At 43.9% G+C, this 20,563-nt stretch overlaps 1 protein-coding gene across 1 annotated transcript in view; it reads right to left on the minus strand.

Annotated features, from left to right (window-relative positions):
* CYS1 (cystin 1) overlaps positions 1-8,530 on the minus strand; it is a 34,979-nt gene extending 26,449 nt beyond the window's left edge. Inside the window, exon 1 of the mRNA XM_015410305.1 lies at positions 7,904-8,530. Coding sequence (XP_015265791.1) covers positions 7,904-8,530 — 627 coding nt within the window. The remainder of the gene's footprint in view (positions 1-7,903) is intronic.
* Between the last annotated feature and the right edge of the window lie 12,033 nt (positions 8,531-20,563).

Genomic DNA, 20,563 nt, shown 5'->3' on the forward strand with positions numbered 1-20,563 from the left:
CAATCCTCAGGAATGGAGGCAGATTTTAAGGAAAGATTACATATCTTTGTCAGGAGATCCACAAGTTCACATTTGAGTTCTTTCAGAACTCTCGGATGTATGCCATCTGGGCCTGGTGATTTATCAGTTTTTAAGTTGTTTATCAGTTTTAGGACCTCCTCTCTCGTCACCTCAATCCGACTTAGGTCTTTCAACACCCCTCCCGAAATCAGCGGTTCTGGAGTGGGCAAGCATTTCTCATCTTCCACAGTGAAGACAGAGGCAAAAAATGCATTTAGCTTCTCAGCCATTTCCCTATCATCCTTCAGTACTCCTTTCACCCCTTGGTCATCCAAGGGCCCCACTGCCTCCCTGGCTGGTTTCCTGCTTCTAATGTATTTGAAGAAAGTTTTATTGTTGGTTTTTACGTTTTTTGCTATATGCTTCTCATATTCCCTTTTTGCCTGCCTGACCACAGACTTGCATTTTATTTGCCATAGCCTATGTTCCATTTGATCAGCCTCATTGTGACTAGCTTTCCACCGCTTAAAGGAATCCTTTTTACCTTTTACAGCTTCCATTACTTTGTTTGTTAACCATGCAGGCTTTTTTCTATACCTATTTGTGCCTTTCCTAACCTGCGGAATATATTTTTTCTGAGTGTCTAGGATCATAGTTTTAAATAGTTTCCAAGCTTCCCCAATGGTTTTGACCCTTTCTACTTTTCCTTTCAGTTTTCTCCTCACATGTCTCCTCATATCAGAGAAGTTACCCCTTTTAAAGTTAAAAGTGGTTGTGTCAGTCTTTTTGGCCAATTCCCTATTTATACAATTATGATCATTGTTCCCAAGTGGTGCAATCACTTTTACATCTCTTACCAGGTCTTGAGTCTTACTTAGGACCAAATCAAGAATTGCCTCTCCCCTGGTAGGTTCCGTGACCATCTGTTCCATAGCACAGTCATTTAGAGTGTCTAGAAACTCAATCTCTTTTTTCTCGACTAGAACACATATTGACCCAATCAACGTGTGGGTAGTTAAAATCACCTATTATGAAACAGTTTTTTTTGTCTAGCCGCTATCTTTAATTCATTCATCATTTTATAACCTTCCTCTATCTTTTGATCTGGTGGGCGATAACAAACTCCCAGTGTTAAGTTTCCTTTTGGGCCCACTATTTCAACCCATAGAATTTCTAGAAGCGAATACAATTCTCTTAGCCTCTCAATCTTTCTGGACTCTGTACCCTCTCTGACTCTTTATGTCCTCTGAGTTACTCCAGTCTAAATCTTTTGCTTTCAAAGCTTTCAGACTGGAGTAATTCTGTGCATGATTGCTCTGTGAGACTTCCTTGATGCCGTCTCAGAGAAATATCTGGCACACCAGTTTTCAAGATGGAAAAACATACTCCACTGCAGTCATAACAAATGACAAATTTAGCTGGCCTCTAAGGAAGTTAAAACTACAAAACAAAACACTAAGCCAGCTGGTTAGCAGATGCAACTTCTGTCTAATCAAGCCTACTGTACGCTATTGTTAAAATATAAATCTGTTCAGATGCTGAAGAAATTTCAGTTATTCTAGGTTTTTTTAAATAACAAAAGGGGGCTTACAGAAGTAGTAAAGAGCAACTAACAAGTATGTTTAAAGAAAAACATAACATTGTTTTGTAGAAATGTAATGCATGTTGGCTGTTACTCTTTTGCATGTCCCTGCTCCACAAACTCAGAAAGACATGTAGCTTAGCAAAGGGATATCATGATCATGAAACATTAATGGCTGCTGTACTAAGTATGTATTAAATCTAGATGCCATGATTACACTGAGATTGTTCATTTATTTATACCCCACTTTCCTCCTTAATAGGAACCCAAAGTGGCTTACAACATGCTTCTCCCCTCCTTCATTTTATCCTCAAGACAACTCTGTGAGGTACATTAGGCTAAGAGAGAATGATTGACAGCAGTAAATCTCTTTATTACTGTACTGGGTTTTGCCTTCCTGGGGTTTTGAAGGCCTAGGATGTGGCTTATGCACAAATTAATGAAGGTAGGAATTGACCATCTTGGCTGAGAGAGATAGGTGGGTTGCAGGGCTATCTCTTGGGCTTAATCAAAGGGACTGAGTCAATCTTGAAAACCAAAAAAAATCAAATTTAAACAATTTATCCTGAGGTAGTTACCAATTATATGGCTTTAACCAGAAGAGAAAATGGACTGGATGATGATAATGATGATAGTAAGAAACAAGTGGGGACCTGCAAGAAACTTGCAGGAGCAGCTATCCCATTCCCCCCACCTCTACTTCTTCCCCTCCCCCCTACTTTGCTCACACTCTTTGCCACCTCATTTCTTACTCCCTCTCTCTCCTCTCCATGCCTGTCACTTTCTTTCTGCCCCATCACTCTCCCGGCCTCTCTCCTACTCCCCCCCACAGCAGCAGTGGCAGCAGCTGCTCTCCAAGAATCACAACAGATTGCCCAAATACAGAGTTCAGTTCCTCTTAGGGTTGCCAGCTCCATGATGGGAAATTCCTGGAGATTTGGGGGTGGAGCCTTGGGAGGATGAACTTGGAAGTGACCTCAACATGGTATAATATCATAAAATCCACCCTTCAATGCAGCCATTTTCTTCAGGGGAACTGATATCTGTCATCCGGATATCAGTTGTACTTCCAGGAGATCTCCAGCCCTCACCTGGAGGTTGGCAACATTCATTCCCCTGGAAGAAATGACTGCTTTGGAGGGTGGAGTCTATGGCATTATATCTGTCTGAAGTCCCTCCCCACCTCAATCCCCACCACCCCCAGGCTCCACCCCTCAAATATGGTCTTTATCGACCTTGGGGACTAAAGCAGTTTACATTATTAAGAACATAAGAGAAGCCAATGTTGGATCAGGCCAATGGCCCACCCAGTCCAACACTCTGTCACACAGTGGCCAAAAATACCAGGTGCCATCAGGAGGTCCAGCAGTGGGGCTAGGACACTAGGAGCCCTCCCACTATTGACCCCCCTCCTCCTTTTTATCCACACAACAACCCTATTATGTAAGTTAGGCTGAAAGTATGTGACTCATCCAAAATCATCCAGTGAGCTACCACAACAAGATGGGTATCTAAACCTGGGTCTCGCAAATCCTACTCTGACCACTATACTGCACTGACTTTCATAGGGTGGCTGCTGTTGAACAGTAGCAAGCAGCCAGGCCTAGTTGAATCATGCAAGTCAGTTGGTATCAAGGCACCCAGAGGGTGCTGCTAGGCCTAGATTTGGCTAGGAGATCCCCCAGAATTACAACTGAACTCCAGACAACAGAGATCTGTCCCCCTGGAGAAAATGGGTGGACTCTGTGGCCACTGCACAGCTGAGGCCTCTCCCCTCCCCAAACTCTGAACTCTTCAGACTTCACCACAGAATCTCCAGGAATTTCCCAACCTGGAGTGGGCAATCCTAGTTCCTGGCTCCAAACCTCTGCTATTTAAGCCATTCATACTGCAGGAGGAATCCTCCCCAATCCCAGATCCAGTTCTGTTTTTTTGCTTCTTCCTCCTCCCCCCCCCCGGCTATCAGCCAGTCTCTCACTGTCAGGCAGCGGGGCCTGGAGTAGATCTCTGTGGTGGCCATTTCGAAAGGTATTGGGGGGGGGATTCAACCCTCTCTGAGTTTTGGGGGTTTTGTGCTTTAAAAAAAAACTTTTTGGAGTCCCCTGAGTCTGTAGGAAAACCTGTTGAGGGAGAGTGTGACCTCTATCTGTGGAAATAAGTATCCACACACAGAGGGGGCTATTGAGAATTAGACATATAGATAACAACAACAACAACAATAACAATGGAATTTGGCCTTGACAAATGTGCAACATTAGCACTGAATAGAAGAAAGATCATCGAACAAGAAGAAATCAAAATAGGAAAACCTGTTGAGGGAGAGTGTGACCTCTATCTGTGGAAATAAGTATCCGCATCTTGGAGTCTTCGGATAGTATCTATATTTCATTTCTTCCCATACTTTAATTAGCGCCGCTTTTATAAATATCAAATTAATGACGAAGGAAAAGGCTATATCTTATGATGTACTACTGGATGAAAACAACAAATTAAGACCTCTAGAAAGATTAACAGGACAAAATATTTACTTAACATGGTGGGAGAAGGCGCAAGTACAAGATAGATACAATAAGGATAAAAACAATGAATTTACAACCAGTAAAACCGAATTGGACAAGATATGGCTGTCCTCCAATGATAAACTTATCCAAAAACTTTATAACCTTCTATTAGATGATTTCCAACATGACGAAAATATAAAAGATTCCATGATCCTTTGGATGAAAGATCTGGGAAAGACTATTCAGATGGAAGAATGGAAAAAGGTCTGGGAGTCTATGAAATTAATGAGGGCAGTAACATTTAAGGAAGATATATTTAAAATATTCCATAGATGGTATTGGACGCCAGAGAAGTTAGCAAAAGCATATAAAACAACGAATAAAAACTGTTGGAGATGCAAAACTAACGTGGGAACATTTATCCACATGTGGTGGAACTGCGAAAAAGTATTTAGTTTTTGGAAAAGTGTTCAGAAATTAATTGGCGAAGTGCTGCATATTGATTTAAAGTTACATCCGGAGACTTATTTGTTAAATATAATCCCAAATGATTATAAAGGGAAAAATGTGTATATACTAACATATCTGCTCACAGCGGCTAGAATTTTGATTGCTAAGAACTGGAAACAAGAAAAGATTCCTAAAAGAAAGGAATTAATAGAGAAACTTATAGAGGTCGCAGAAATAGACAAATTAACTGTAATTTTGCAAAGGAAAGATGATATGGTGTTTAAAGAAAGATGGGCAGATTTCTATAAATGGGTAAAAGATAAATCTTTGGAATAGACTCGACAAGATGTATGAAATGCAAATGTAAAAGATGTATATCTTATCTTGTATTGAAAAACCTAAATAAAAGGTTAAAAAAAAAAAGGAAATAAGTATCCGCACACAGAGGGGGCTATTGAGAATTAGACATATAGATAACAACAACAACAATAATAATGGAATTTGGCCTTGACAAATGTGCAACATTAGCACTGAATAGAAGAAAGATCATTGAACAAGAAGAAATCAAAATGCCAAACAACAACATCATCAAAACACTGGGTGTTGAAGAAAACTACAAGTATCTTGGAATGTTGGAAGCTGACAACATCAAACAAACCCTTTTAAGAAAAATACAACCAAGGAGTATTACCAAAGAATTAAAAAGATATTGTGAGCAAAATTAAGTGGAGGCAACATGCTAAAAGTAACTAACACGTGGGCAGTCCCAGTTCTAAGATACACAGCTGGCATTATCAATTGGAAGCAAGCAGAAGTAGAAGCAAAAGATTGCAAGACTTGCAAGATAATACCAAGGGGTATTACCAAAGAGTTAAAAAGACATTGTGAACAAAATTAAATGGAGCCAACACAGTAATGGTATCTAACATGTGGGCAGTCCCAGTTCTAAGATACACAGCTGGCATTATCAAGTGGAAGCAAGCAGAAGCAGAAGCAATAAATCACAAGACTCACAAGATAATGATGATGTATCACTCACTAGACCCTAGAAGTGATGTTGATGGTCTTTACTTACCAAGAAAATTAGGTGGAAGAGGTCTCTTGAAAGTTAAGCAAGCAGTTGAAGAAGAAAAATGAGCACTGAATGACGACACCAAGAAAACAAAGAGAAGCTTCTAGCTGGAGTGTACAATGCAGACTTATTTAAGGTTGCAGAAACCAAAAATTACAAAAAGATTGCAATCAAAACTCACTTTGACAACTGGAATGAAAAGCACTTGCATGAGCAATATCTGAAAGACACAGAGAATAAACTATGAATAAAAATATGAAAGCCAAGATTCAGAAGACGTGATGACAGCAAATGTGACTTTGAAAGACAAAGGATGAAACAATGTGACTTTGAAAGACAAAGGATGAAACAATCAACCACAGGTCAGTACCTGCAGTAAAATTGCTCAAACTGACTATAAAGAATGTCACAAGATAGTTGCAACCAGAGCTTTTTTTTCTGGGGGAACGCACCAGAATGGAATTCCAGAGCCTTAAAATGTTTAAAAAATCATGAGTTTTCAGTATATAGTATACAGGTTGAAAACTTCATTTCTCTCTTGAGAGTTCTGGCACCTCTTTTTCCAAATGTTGCACTGGAATCTTTACAAGAAGTATGGCTTACCATCATCTAGAAATTCATGGGAGCACAAACCAGACAAGATCACGGAGACTGATGAAACAAAGATTCTTTGGGACTTCCAATTACAAACAGATAAACACCTGGAGGGAGGGGCTGTAGCTCAATGGCGGATCATCCGCCTGGCATGCAGAAGGTCCCAAGTTCAATCCCTGGCATCTCCAGTTGAAAGGATCAGGTAGTATGTGATGTGAAAGACCTCAATCAGAGACTTTGGAGAGCCACTGCTGGTCTGAGTAGACAATAATGACTTTGATGGACCAATGGTCTGATTCCGTATAAGGCAGTTTCATATGTGGAGCATAACACTCCTGCTATCACAATTGTAGAAAAAATGAGAAATACGGTTTGGACCACTGACATTGCAATTCCAGGAGACAGCAGAAAAGAAAGAACAGGAGAAGATACCAAGACCTAGGGATAGAGTTAGAGCACCTCTGGAAGAAGAAGGTGACCATCGTGCCAGTTGTCATTGAAGCCCTTGGAGCAGTGCCTAGAAGTCTCAAGAAACACCTGGACATTCTGGGCATTGAACAGCAGAAGACAGCGCTGCTTGGAACAGCAAGAATCCTGCAAAGATACATCTGCAATTCCCAAGAACTTGGATAAATCTCAGATTGCAGGACACCATCTACCAGTCACCACCACCACCTCCACAATAACTTCAACTATTTACACAAACTCCGGAGCATGACGGAAGACAGGAGGGGCCTGGCGTGATGTGGTCCACGGGGTTGCAAAGAGTTGGACTCGACTGTGTGATTGAACAACAACAACTGGTTACAGGGAAGAATCTGGCAAAGAGGGGGAAATTGTTGAAAGACCTCAGCCTGAGACCCTGGAGAGTCACCACTGGTCTGAGTAGACAATACTGACCTTGATGGACCAAGGGTCTGATTCAGTATAAGGCAGCTTCATGTGTTTTTGAAAAAGGAAGAACTGGAAACACATTTTGGTCTCTGGAATTGCTGTCACTTGCAGCAATAACTCACAACCGGATTTTCTACTGAGGACAGGACTATCCAGTGCTACATTGGCACATCATTAGATATTGTTCTGTCATGGCGCTACGCAGGGCTATTTTTGGGCAGGAACGCACAAGAACGGAGTTCGGCTGGCTCCCAAGTTGGCCACGCCCAGCAGGAACTCATTACCATAACAGGCCACACCCAACAGCAGAAACTCATTAGGATTGGCTACATTAGGGGTGTGTGGCCTAACATGCAAAGGAGTTCCTGCTACCAAAAAGTCCTGGGTTTTGACAACAAACAGGGTAAACAGAATAACAAGCTAAAGGTGGGTGTGGCTGGATAACCACACTTCTGGTAACATGGGGGTGCATCCTAATGTGCTAATGAGCTGTGCTGTCAGGGGTGTGGCCCAATATGCTAATAAGTTTCTGCTGTTGGGTGTGGCCTACTATGTTAATAAGTTCCTGCTGGGCTTTTTCTACAAAAAGAGCCCTGGCTATGGCCATAATTTCCAACAGAACGATTCCTATAGGGCAACAACAGCCAACAACTGGTGGATGCATCCCAACTCGGCTATCCCCGTGAGACAGGGAGGATTACCAGCTCAGTCTGTTTAGCTTCGAGTCAGGTTTGAACTCAGGCATCTCTCTTTGCTACCCAACGTTCCCACCGATCCTCTCTTTCTGCCTTCCCCCCCAGCTTTGCTTACCTGCCGGTCCCCACGGGCTCCGTCCCCCTTGCCGCCCCCTGCCGGGCTGGAGGAGGAATGCCCGGCGAGGCGCGACGGGTGGCGAGGCTGCCAGGGCGGCTGTACCGGACCGTCGGCGTCACATTCCGCCAGCACTTGGTCCAGCAGCTCCGAGTCCGAGTCGGGCTCCCCAAGCGGTGGGAGAGGTGGCTGCGCGGCCGCTAGGCTGCACTTGGCTCCTGCGTCCGCCCTCTCCTGCTCTTCTGCCCGGCTCGGCCTGGCGGGGGCGCTGCCGCTCTCGCTGCCCCACCGCGATCTCCTCCAGCGCCGGGCAGGGCTGCAGCTACTGCTGCCTGTGCCCATGCCGGCGGAGGGCGAGGTGGGAGTTGCGGTGGCAGCCGCGGCTTCCTCCTCGATGGTTCGGCTTCTAGAGCGCAACTGTTGCTCGGCAGGCGGTGGCAGAAGAGGGTGGGATCCTGGTTCCTTGCCCTCTTCCTTGTTTTCCTCGTTGGTTTTTAAAAATCTGTTATTTATGGACTTAAGAGGGCGCCCCTCCCCACCATTAAAGGCGACAGCCGAGGCTGCAATCCTGTGCTGGTTGTGCCCAGCACACTCAAGGAAAAAGACTTCTTTGAAGTTAGATTCCATCCCCCCCCCCCGCCCCCATCCCAAGAATTTGGCCTTGAAGTAAACCAAATGGGTGTAACCTTTTCCCTCTGAATGAGACTGGTTTCAAAAATAGCCTTGGGGAGAAGTGTGTGCGGGTGTGCCTGCGCTTTTTACTAAGAGGAATTTTTTAAAAAGGAAATGCCTGATGGCCACTCAGAAATATCTGTGGTGAATTCTGGTGAGTGGAAACCATGACAAAATAAACAGATCCCGGATTAATGCCAAAGTGGAGAGTATTAAAGTGAATGGAAATCATCACTCAGGCAAGGAAAGTTTAGTTTTTCTCCTGTCTTTTGCTTGTACTCCAAAATAATTCTGGTATTAGATGTCTTTAAATATTGCCAGTTTTCTTTCTTAATAATATTTACCAGAGAGGATTAAGTTAGAAGTGAGGGTGTGGAATGGCTGTACCATAGGACCAAGGTTTTGGCTGTAAGTCTAAATAAATTTCCCAGGGAGTAAGTCGTTCTGAATGCAGTAAATGTATGGAATTGGGCTGACCTTTTGAGCATGATTTAGCACCCCCTACTTCATTTCACTGGTGGTGCTCAGTTCTGGTACATGAAACGATGCATAAAACAATGGCTTCTGAGCATGTGCAGAGAGCATTCTTTTTATGACTGAACAGAACCACATATTTGGGATGCAGGATACAGTCCAATTGGCAGGTGAGCATTGCTAGCATTTCACATTTTAGGCATTATAACAAACTTGGGTGGAGCATGAGAAATTGCAGGAGTGAGAGGCAATTTGGAACACTCCCCCATCCTCCAGGACTCTGAGTTTTCAGTGGATTAAGAAAGCTAATTCTTCCTCCCCCCTCCCCAACTCTCAGCATATCTACTAGGTGTGGTAGGTCCCCATTAAAACATTTACACCCGTTTTATTTTGCTTATGTGGTGGTGGGAAGTGCCATCAAGTTGCAAATAGACATTTGCCAGTGCCTGCCTCTGCATAATGACCCGACACCTTTTTTGGGGGGTGGGTGGGTGATCTCTTATCCAAGTTCTAACCAGGGCAAACCCTGCTTAGATTCCAAGATCTGAGGAGATCAGAGGGGTCTGAGCCACCCAGTTCAGGGTTTGGTTTATTTACAAAGTCATATTTGTCCATGCAGCTGGATAGTTCTCCAGGCACCTTTGTCTGTAGTGGGCCTGATTTTGCTACTTTTGGGATCAGAGTGGTATAGGGAGGCCAACCTCCAGGTGGGACCTGGAATTCTCCTGCAATTGCAACAGATTGCCAGACTACAAAGACCAGTTCCCCTGGAGGAAATGGCGGCTTCTAAGGCATCACAAATGACTATACATTCCATACAGAGAATGTGAACCAGCAGTACGTGGGTGAAGTAAAGCAGTAGCACAGAGAGGTATCCACAACCAGCAAGCAGTGTAGCCATTTCCTACTGGGGACACAGACACAGACACACACACACACACACACACACACACACACACACACACACACACACACAGAGTTTCCATTTTGTGGGGAAAGCATATAGCCCCAGAAGAGAGAAGTTTGGGCATGATTAACAATCCAAACTTTAGCACGCTTGTTCGTAAATAAGTTCTCATTCCATTTACTGGGAATCCAAAGAAGGATTTCTGCCTCGATCGTAACAGTTTACAGCCGGCACACACTACCATATGCACCATCTAACTGTGGCAAATTAAAACTGGAGAACACAACGTATTATTTGTCTAGCAATCTGAAATGGCACAATTATTGAACATGACTAAAATCTCCACAAACGTTCCAGATTTTGACTGAGATCCATTAGGAGTTCTGCATAGTGTTAGTATATCCCTGTATTGTTATTGAGATATAGCCCCACCATTTATCCTAAGTAAATGTGCTTTTGAGGCCTTTCTGCCTTGTACTTTCTGAGATGTTTTATTCTCATGGTCCAACTTATTGTCAGTCTGTAAAACAACAAGCTTTTCTAGTTCTTTTCCACTGCAGTGGTTGCTCTGGGTTCCTCAGGGCCACTAACAGAAATCCCCTTTGTGTGGCACATTTGTCTCCATCCATAGATCAGCGGTGAAGAACTTTTTAGGTGACAAAAAGATGAGCAAAGGCTGCTTAAACTTTCTGTGCCAAACTGCAGCAGCTGTTTGCTAATCCCTTTTCTCAAGAATGGGCACAGACACGGGAAACAGGAACAGACCACTCACCAGGGGCATAGCCAGGATTTTTAAAGTGGGGGGCATTTTAAAAAGTTGGGGGCAGGAGGCAGGTGGGGAGGGATTCACAACATGGAAGAAAACCAGGAGACGGGGTGTGTGTGGGTGCTGGACTGATCATCTCTACCTCGCCACTGTCACTTTGCTTCTTTCCCATGGCTGTATGGGAATGGAGGGCGGGGATGGCTAGTGAGCTCGCGGAGTGAGGGCAGGGGTGGGACTCCAGCAGGCAGGCGCGGTGAGGGCGATGGTGTGGCGTGGTGCGACTATTCACTTCAGCACGGGGGGGGGGAAGGATTTTTCAGGGGGCTTGGGCTGGATGGGAAGTCAGGGGGCCTTGGTGGTACGTCAGGGAGCTGGGCCCCGAGAGCCCCCACTGTAGCTAGAGGCCTGCCACTAACTTCTCTCTTATTAGCTTTTTTTTTTTAAAAAAGGGCAATATCAGCCACATATTAGCCTATAGCTAAGACTGAGGCCACAATTTGTGGAGGGTTAACCCTCCTGATACGTTTTTGCTGATTTAAACCAAGTCTTTCCCTTGTGCAGTTATTAGCTCTGGAAGAGAAAAAAAGGACAGGCAAAGATGGTGTGCCAGTCTTTTTCCCTGACAGAGCTAATAGTCCTGGGGGAGATGGTTGGTTCTGACTGGTCAAACCGCATAGGAGTAGGAGGAGGAGGAAGAAGAGGAAGGAAGTGTTAATCCCCTTCTCTCTTTGGCCCCATCTCAACTGAGACCACCTCCAAGCTCCAACCCATTGTTGGATATTGTGCTTTTGCTGCTTTGAAGCAATCATTCACAAGTGGGTTGCTTGGTCAACAAAATAAAACACAGTTGCAGATTATTGCAGCAGTGCAACGATAATGCAATAGCCACTGATGTGGACGCAGTGAGAGCTGGATTATAGGAATGGGTGGATGAGTGGCAACCCTGAAGTTCCTTTTTCACTCCATATTTCTTTCCTTCGGCTGCTGCTTTTTTGATAAGGTTGCCAGGTTCCCCCCTATCCATCAGTAGGGGTTGGGGGGCAGGGTTGCCAGATCTTGGCTTGGCAACTCCTGGAGATTTGGGGCTGGAGTAGGGCTGCCAAGTGGGTGTGGGGGGCGGGTAAACCCCTGCTTTGGAGGCCCGATTTCCGCCACCGTGGAATCGGGCCCCGGGGGGAACTCCGCCCCCTGAAGCGCAGCGTGGCTGCATCACCGGAGGTAACGCAACCACGTCAATCACGTTGGGGGTGTGGCCACGCCCTCAACGTGTCAACGTCGCGCGTCACTTCCGGTGATGTGCTGGCGGTGCATGCACGCGCACGTCCACCAACAGCTCCAGGAGCCCGGTGAGGCTCCCCCGCCGCCAAGGTAAATAGACTTGGCAACCCTAGGCTGGAGCCTGGGGATGGGAGGGACCTCAGTGGGGTGCAATGCCACAGAGTCCACCCTCCAAAGCATCCATTTTCTTCAGGGGAAGTGATCTCTGTAGTCTGGAGATGAGCTGTCTTTCCGGGGAGGTCCTACATGGCGGCTGGCATCCCTATTCTTTGAGGCTCCTCATAATCTGAGGTCCTAGTCTGTAGTCTATTTAGCTTCTGCTTCTGAGTAGACCTGTTTAGGATTGTTCCCTGAAAATCTCTCTCTTTTTTCTCCTGGGAGGACAGATAATTTGGGGGAAATTCTCTCCTTCTGGAAGATGAATTCAGGTGGGTAACCATGTTGGTCTGAAGCAACAGAACAAAGTTTGAGTCCAGTGGCACCTTTAAGATTAACAGTTTTATTCTCTCCAACTGTTATGTTTATATTTTTAGATCAATTGTAGGATAATTGTTAGTCCATGTATTAATGTTCTGAATGTATTTTTAATGGAATTTTTAATGGAATTGTTAATCCATGTATTAATGTTCTGAATGTATTTTTAATGGAATTTTCTCAATAAAACTTCAAAAAAATGTTTTTAAAAAATCAACAAACTTTAATTCTGGGTATAAGCTTTCATTTGTATCTGAAGAAGTGTGGATGCACACAAAAGCTTATACCCAGAATTAAATTTTTGTTAGTCTTAAAGGTGCCACTGCCACTGGATTCAAACTTTGTTCTATGTCTCGAAGATGGATTCAAACTTTGTTCTATTTCTCGAAGATGGATTCAAACTTTGTCCTATTTCTCAAAGATTTCCCTCCCTCTTAGCTTTCTGATGGTAATTCATGGCTCTGCGCTTCAGGAGCAGGTGGAGAGCTTGTATAAGGAACATTGTTACAGAAAGCTACCAAGAGTAGTCCGTGGCTCCTTAATAATTATAATTTAATTTGTGGCCTAAGTCCTGTGCACTAGTCCACAAAAGGTTTTGGCCACAGTGGTTAAGGTGCCACAAACATGTTAGTGTCGAACATAACAATTCTTCTGGAATGTTATAGAAGATGATTTCATATTCTTTTTAACCTATAATGCTGATTTATTTTAAAACAAACTACAGAGGGAAAATAAATGTTTTCAAACAGAACACCTTTGAAAGGGGCTGGCTTCAGTGCTACAGGCCTCAAAGGAAACAGTTATATGGAGGAAGGATCTGTGAATTAGACTGTGAGCCAGGGACTCACACAATCAAATATTCGAGGTTTGGTCAATTTACAGACTGACCGGACTTGGTTTAAATCAATGGCATTTTGTCAATATTTTGGCAAAATGGATAATGGTTTTATTCTCATGGAACCTTGTTATACACAACATTCTCTTTAAGGCATGTTATATGGTCATTGCATGGAGTAGCTGTACAATGGTCTTGCTTCCTGCATAATTCAGTCTTTTATTTGACATAATGAATTGCTGACAACGTCTGGCCATTTTACTGCTGGGCCACAAAGAGTCACAATGCTGTCCATGAAATTAACTGCTCAGACGAGACATGGCTGGGTGATGCATGAAGGAGCTCTCGGATTCTTTAATTTTATGTAAAAGCTCCCACCCCAGCTGCTATTTGCCCCACTGGAGAAGGCATGTAGATTCTTGCATGTGTTATTCAGCAGGGAAGATGACATCTTGGGGTGAAGGAAACTTAGATCAAGAAGATAGCAGGGAATTGTGACCTTCCTTGTACTGCCATGGCCCTGATCCAGTTTGGAGCCTTCCCAGAGCTACTTGGTAAGAAAATGAAAGATGTTAAGATCATAAGAAGAGCCCTGCTGGATCAGACCAGTGGTCCAAGATGGTCCAGCATCCTCTTTCACACAGTGGCCAGTCAGTTGCCCTTGAGGGCATAGAGGACGAGGCCTTCACCGATGCTTCCTCCTAGCACTGGTATTTAAGTTTGCTTCCTCCTGATGTGGAGTTTCCTTTTACTCACCGTAGTTAGTAACTACTGGTGGACCTCTCCTCCATGAATCTATCTAACCCCTTTGAAGCCATCTATGCAATATTAGGATATTTAGCCACTGTTCTCTTATCTGGTGCTCTCTTTCTTCAGTCTACAGTATTTCATTCAAATGTGCAGTGAATTTTTTTAAAAAGTGAATATGCAATTGTACTTTAAATCCCAGATTAAAGGAAGTTAAACAAATGTTTTGCACCTTCAGGAGGGAAAAGCTGCATGAGAGGAGTGTAGTGCTTGTAGCCGTAGTGGTACAGTGGCTAGAATGTCTGGCGAAAGTCTGGGCTACCCAGGTTCCTATCCCCACCGTGCCATGGAAACTCACTGGGTGACCTTGAGCCAGTCCCTCTCCCTCTCAGGGTTGTTCTCATGAGGGTAGGGGTTACCATAGTTTGAAAAGCAAAAAAAGAGGGCATATTTCCTGACCGAGGGGAATTTCACATTACCCAGTTTCATCCGGTTTCAAGCCAGTAATGATCCGTTTTGAAGTGAACCGGTATAGGGCTGCCATTTCACACATGGCTTTCCCCTTCCGGTAAAGAGCTGGATCTGAAGCGGTTTGCCATTTCAGACTGCACCGCTTTTCCCCGCTTTCCCCCTGCTGTTTTTTGCCCATGCGGGCGCTCTCCAGCTTTTTTTTTTTGAACGTTTGCTTTAGAGCGCTATAGCAGTATAACAAAACACTCCATGCATTCCAATGGGATTGATATAATGCTATTCCGTTATAGCTTCAAACGAGCAATCACTATAACAAATCTCATTTTAACCTTCTAGCCCCAAAAGAGGAAATTTTCATCAGTTTTTTTAAAAAGAGCCCCAAAGAGGATGGACATACAAAAAAAGAGGACATGCCCTCTAAATAAAGGGCATCTGCTAACCCTATGTGAGGGTAAAATAGAGGAGGTGGAAAAGATGTTAACCACTTTGGGTTTTCATTGGGGAAGAAATACAGTATAAATAAGTAGGTATCTACCTAAGATATAGACTAGGAGAAGCAGTGGGAAGGAAAGGGGTTAAGCATTCTTTCATTCCACTACTTCTCTACTCTAAGTCGCCGGACCTGAAGTTTGTTTTTTTTAAATAACAAAAAGTGCTATATTACATGCGTTTTATGTGTATGGATAACCTCTTTCATGCAGGCATATACATTTGGGCGTCTTTTCCGGAAGAGAGGAGAATGTTAAGCAGCTTTGGGTCCCCACTAGGGAGAAAGGCGGGGTTTAAATGAAGTAAATAAATAAATGCTGTCATTTTGCTTGTATCTACAGAATCCTTGTAAAAAAATCTTTTACGTTCATTAGAGAAGAAATACTTTAGGTGTAGAATTTAAAATGAAAAAAGTGGTATATAGCTAAGAAATGAGCCTATGCCACTGCTTAAAATGGCTTCAGGGAGCAAGAAGGCCGGCAATGATGTATCCTGCATCATAATTTGGAACGTTACTCTGCTTTGTGCAACTCATAAAATTTATCTAGTTTGGAGGGTCACAGTGTCTGCCTGGGCCTGTCCCTGGAGGAAGACTCCTCAGGTGGGAGATGGGGGGGGAGACCCTGTTTTTATGATACAACCACACAGTAAACCAATAGTTTCCACTGGACACTGATGAGCCGCATATTCAAGGAAATCTGCCTTCTGTAGCCTGTTGGGTCATGAATTTCTTATAGCCCTTAATTCTTATGTATGCCGAGACTCCACAAGTAGCATGGCACCACAACGTGCCATGTAGGAACTATGGCAGATGTTAGAAACGTGTGGGGAGCCTTATAAATCCGTGGATCTGTTGTGTGCATCTAGTGACTGGTTCCAGTGACCTTGCATAGCATTCATCATGCCTTTTGATGAGCTAAACTATAACCAACTTGAACACATGAGGTCACTCTTTTTTAGCAGCTTGATTTAACAGACCCCTCCCCCCCTTGCAATGCAATGTTTACCAGGAGACCAAGGTCCAGTGGTCTTACCAAACAAGATTAGTGTAGCTCTCAGTGACTAAGGAATGTTCAAGCTTAGCTCAGGCAATTACGGACAGTTCTTATCGCTCATATCACCTAATTGGCATGGTGAGTCTGTGGGCTGAATATATCTCAGCTGGATCTGGCAGGGAGCAAAAAAAAGGACCGAGCAATTGCTTCATTTCAGTATGCATCTTCCATTCCACAGCAAAACTGGCTAAAATTGGTTTGCAGGCAGTGGAATGGGTAAGTTGGATCTGCCAATCATTCTGCCACTCTCTTCCACAAAGAGCATGTCCCCCCCAAAAAACAAAAACAAAAAAACAACCCACGATTTCCAGAGCTTTTCCAGAGCTTCGGGGCTGTGTTCTTAGGATAGTGCATGCCCTATCAAAGACCCTCTGCCACTCTTAAAACATTATATTTGCCAAAATCCTACAAGCCTGAAGTTGGTTCCCAGTTCCTTATTTGCATTTCCTTGTTCCTTAATTCACAAATCCAATGACAAATATTGAGGACAACTTCAAAACTCTGAACCGCAAAATAAACTTTGGACTACCACATACACCTCCACATCCAGGGGACCCCCAAGTAGGGTCCCCCCAGGACAAATGCACATGCAGACACTGGGGCCAAGATGCACCCTGAAACAATCTTTGGACCACCCCAAATCAGACTGTGCCCTGCAAGAGGACATACAGTGGTGCCTGGTCTGAACACTGGTTCTGGCACCACAAGCTTCTTTTTGGGTTGCCACCAAAAAGCTTGTATTGTGAAGATTTGAATAAGGAACTGGTACAGTTGCATGCTCTGTGCACCCCAAAATAAAGTTTGGACCACCAGATATGTGTTGGGTACAGTTAGTACCCACTATTTAGCAGAGTACTTTATAGCTACACATGCAGGAGTATCTTTACACATGCAGGAGTATCTTTGCACCAGGTTACCAATTTTACAAAGTTGCACAGAGCGATTTATCAAGTTTAAGACTAATAATAGTCACTTTATTATAGAACTACAATCCAGATAGGAAAGCTTAGAGAGAGGAGATTGGATTTATACCCCACCCTTTACTACCTGAAGGAGTCTCAGAGCAGTTTACAATCCCTTTCCCTTCCCCTCCCCACAACAGACACCTTGTAAGGTAGGTGGGGCTGAGAGAGCTCTCTGGAGAACTGCCCTTGAGAGAACAGCTCTGAAAGAACTTATGACTGACCCAAGGTCACACCAGCAGCTGCATGTGGAGGAGTGGGGAATCAAACCTGGTTCTCTCAGATTAGAGTCTGCGCTCTTAACCACTACACCAAACTAATCCTATTGGATTAGTTGGCAACTGGAATCCTATAACTTTGCGAATCTATTAGTATTGTTACAATTGACTAAAGTGTTGTATTATTTTCCATAGAAGTTTCAGTTGATAATTTTTCCTGGTATAACTCACCTGGAGATTGGCAACAATGGTTCCTCAGGAGGAAATGGATGGTTTGGAGGGTGGAGTCTATGGCATTGTACCTGTCTGAGGTCCCACCCCTCCTCAAACCCCACCCTCTCCAGGCTGCACCCCTCAAATCTCTATGAATTTCCCAACCTGTAGGTGGCAACCCTATCTTCTTCCCAGCCAACCATCAACCTACCTTTATCTGCCCCTCTGGCTTCAGCTTTCCATCTCCTCCCCCCCCCCCCTCTGCAGCCTCTACCTAGGAATAGTGCAGTCTTTTTCTGCAGTGGGGACCAAAACAGCTCACATTATGCTCTTTTCTACCTTTTGATCTGTACAATGACTCTGTGAGGTAGGTTAGGCTGAAAGTCTATGACTGGTCCGAAATCACCCACTCAACTTCCACAGCAAGGAACTAGGAAATGTGAATAAGGAACTTGGAGCTAGGAACCAACCAGCCTCCTTGAAAGAGAAAACTTACACTGTGAGCATAAGAAAACACACACACATGCACACGCACACACACATTGATAAGCAGGGGAAAAGGCAGTTAGCCCTCTTAGCATATGTTGCAGAATTAGGGCTAGATTGAGCCTCAGTCTTCGACTAAAACTCTGCAAAACCTCTGGCACACCTATGATACTTTTAAGTTCTATAGTAATCAGCTCCTATAGTTGAAACTTTGGTTCTGTTCCCAGGAAGCTTCAGGACTCTGCTGAGTGCTGTGGCCTTCACTGTACATGACTTTGACTCACATAACTTTTGGCTTCTGGGAATGTTATACTTTGCAGTAGTCAGGAGTCACTACACCACTTTGGTGTAGTGGTTAGGAGCGCAGACTCTAATCCGAAAGAACTGTGATTCCCCACTTCTCCACATGCAGCTGCTGGTGTGACCTTGGGTCAGTTACAAGTCCTTTCAGAGCTGTTCTCTCACGAGCAGTTCTTGAAAGAGCTCTCTCAGCCCCACCTACCTCACAGGGTGTCTGTTGTGGGGAGGGGAAGGGAAAGGAGATTGTAAGCCACTCTGAGACTCTTTCGGGTAGTCAAGGGCGGGGTATATATCCAATTTCTTCTTCTCTTCTTCAAATTCAAAATAGATAAGAGTAGACTGCAACTAGCTTCCTTGACTCTCTGAGTCACCCTAGCTTAACACTGCTTTTCTTGACTTTCTTGACCCCAGAGCTAGAAAGAAAGGGGCTGACTTCGTGGTAAACATCAAATGCTCATCACAGACTTGACTGACAGTTACATTAGCTTCAATGGGTGCAAAAGGGTACTTAATGTCTGAATTAGTTTTGTTCGTGGTTGTTCTGGCCAACCACTGGTCCATTATGGGACTTGGCAGAGCAACCAAGGATATCCTTTAAAGAACTTTAAGTGCACTATTTATGTATTGGAGTTGTGTTGAAATATTATGTGTTGAATATTGAAATGCTACAAAAATGTTTTCTGACTTAAGACTGTAATGGAATAAATTGAGTATCAGTTTAGAACAACTCTCTCTCTCTCTTTCAATGAAATTGGGAAGCCAGCTTCTCTTCCTCCCCATAATGAACACAGTGGGAATGGGAGTGTATGAAAAAGTTCCTGTACCCCTCATTTCCCCAACAGAATAACCTCCTGCTTTCTGCCTGGATGGACTCTTGCTATTTTAGGTATTTCACATTTGCGCTAATTCTAACAGCACATGATTATTTTTTAACTGATTTACACAGTGTAGACCAGCAGGTAACAATTTGTTTTGTCGTGCATAAAACTAAGTGCCAAGTTATGTATAACAGGCATTTCTCCTGACTTTTTGAACCCCAAAGGAAAGCTTGGGGGCTGCAATCAGAAATAGGGGACTGACTGGTGTGTCTGGGGCTGCTTAACTCCTTTCCTTCCTGCAGTTTACTGCGAAGTATCTGAGCAGTCCTCAGCGTGTATGATTTTGAACTGCAATGTAGTCCAGTGAGAAAGGGACCCACTGCAGGTCTTAAAAATTCCTGAGTTCAGCATCCTGCTGATCTGTATATGTTTTTTAAAATAAATTTGACGGAAGCTTCAGAGCACTACCCACCTTGCATAGTCCAACGTTGACCATAGGTTAAAGAGAATGAGTGGAGGTCTGGGTGTGCATTTGGGCCACTTTGGGGGTTCTGGCACTTACTCATAACTCTACCATATTTAAGGAATTTACACTTTTCAACTGATCTCTCATGATCAAGAATCAACAAACAGACCAACAGTATTCTGTTCACTGAAGTGAACAGTTGTTACAACCAGCGCAGGATTCACTGGGGCCAAAATGGGTACTTCTTTACCATTACCTGGAAGGCCAAAGAAGCCTGGTTGTGGCTATGAGCCCATTACCATGATAGAGTCTACTTTGGAAAAAACCCCAGAAAACTTTCTTTTATGGCTCAGGAGATTCTATGTGTGTATTCTATGTATTAATAATACCCTGTAAAAAGAAACTAGCACAACATTCGATGAGCTAGGTTAGCGCTTTTCTCCCTAATGTGCTAATTCTTATCCACAGGAAGTTTTCACATGGGGAACCTAGAAAATGAGACTTTCCCCATCTGTAGCCTGAAGCAATACCACCCATTCCACTGCCTCAGAGTTCTTCCACCTCGTTCTGCCACATGTGTAAATGAACCCTAACCTGCTTACAGTCCATGCAATAATATAGTTACTATTACATTATGATAAAGTACTCCCATCAGCTAGTTGTTGCACAAGAGATAAACATTTTGGGTTTACACTGTGAGGTGCACATTTTAAAATATTAAATGCCAACCTATGGTGGTGAAGTGCATCACATAAAGGAACATATGCACAGGAGCAGAATGGGTAATATTGCAGAACTTCTAGGTGTGCTGCCACCAGGGGTCATTTCCTACAGGAGTGCATTGGAGTGGAGCTCCGGCAGTAAAGAGCCCAGGGGGTGGGCACATGCAACAAGCCCCACCCCCTGCTCCCAGCAGCCCTCAGTCAGAGCAAGAAGCAGCCAGGTAAATTGCAGAGCCCCCCTGGCTCAAAACAGTCCAGTGGCACCTTTAAGACCAAGTTTTATTCAGGTACAAGCTCTCCCTCCTCT

The sequence above is a fragment of the Gekko japonicus genome, unplaced genomic scaffold, assembly GCF_001447785.1.
Source record: "Gekko japonicus isolate JY-2015 unplaced genomic scaffold, Gekko_japonicus_V1.1 scaffold1325, whole genome shotgun sequence".
NCBI classification, from domain to species: Eukaryota; Metazoa; Chordata; class Lepidosauria; order Squamata; family Gekkonidae; genus Gekko; species Gekko japonicus.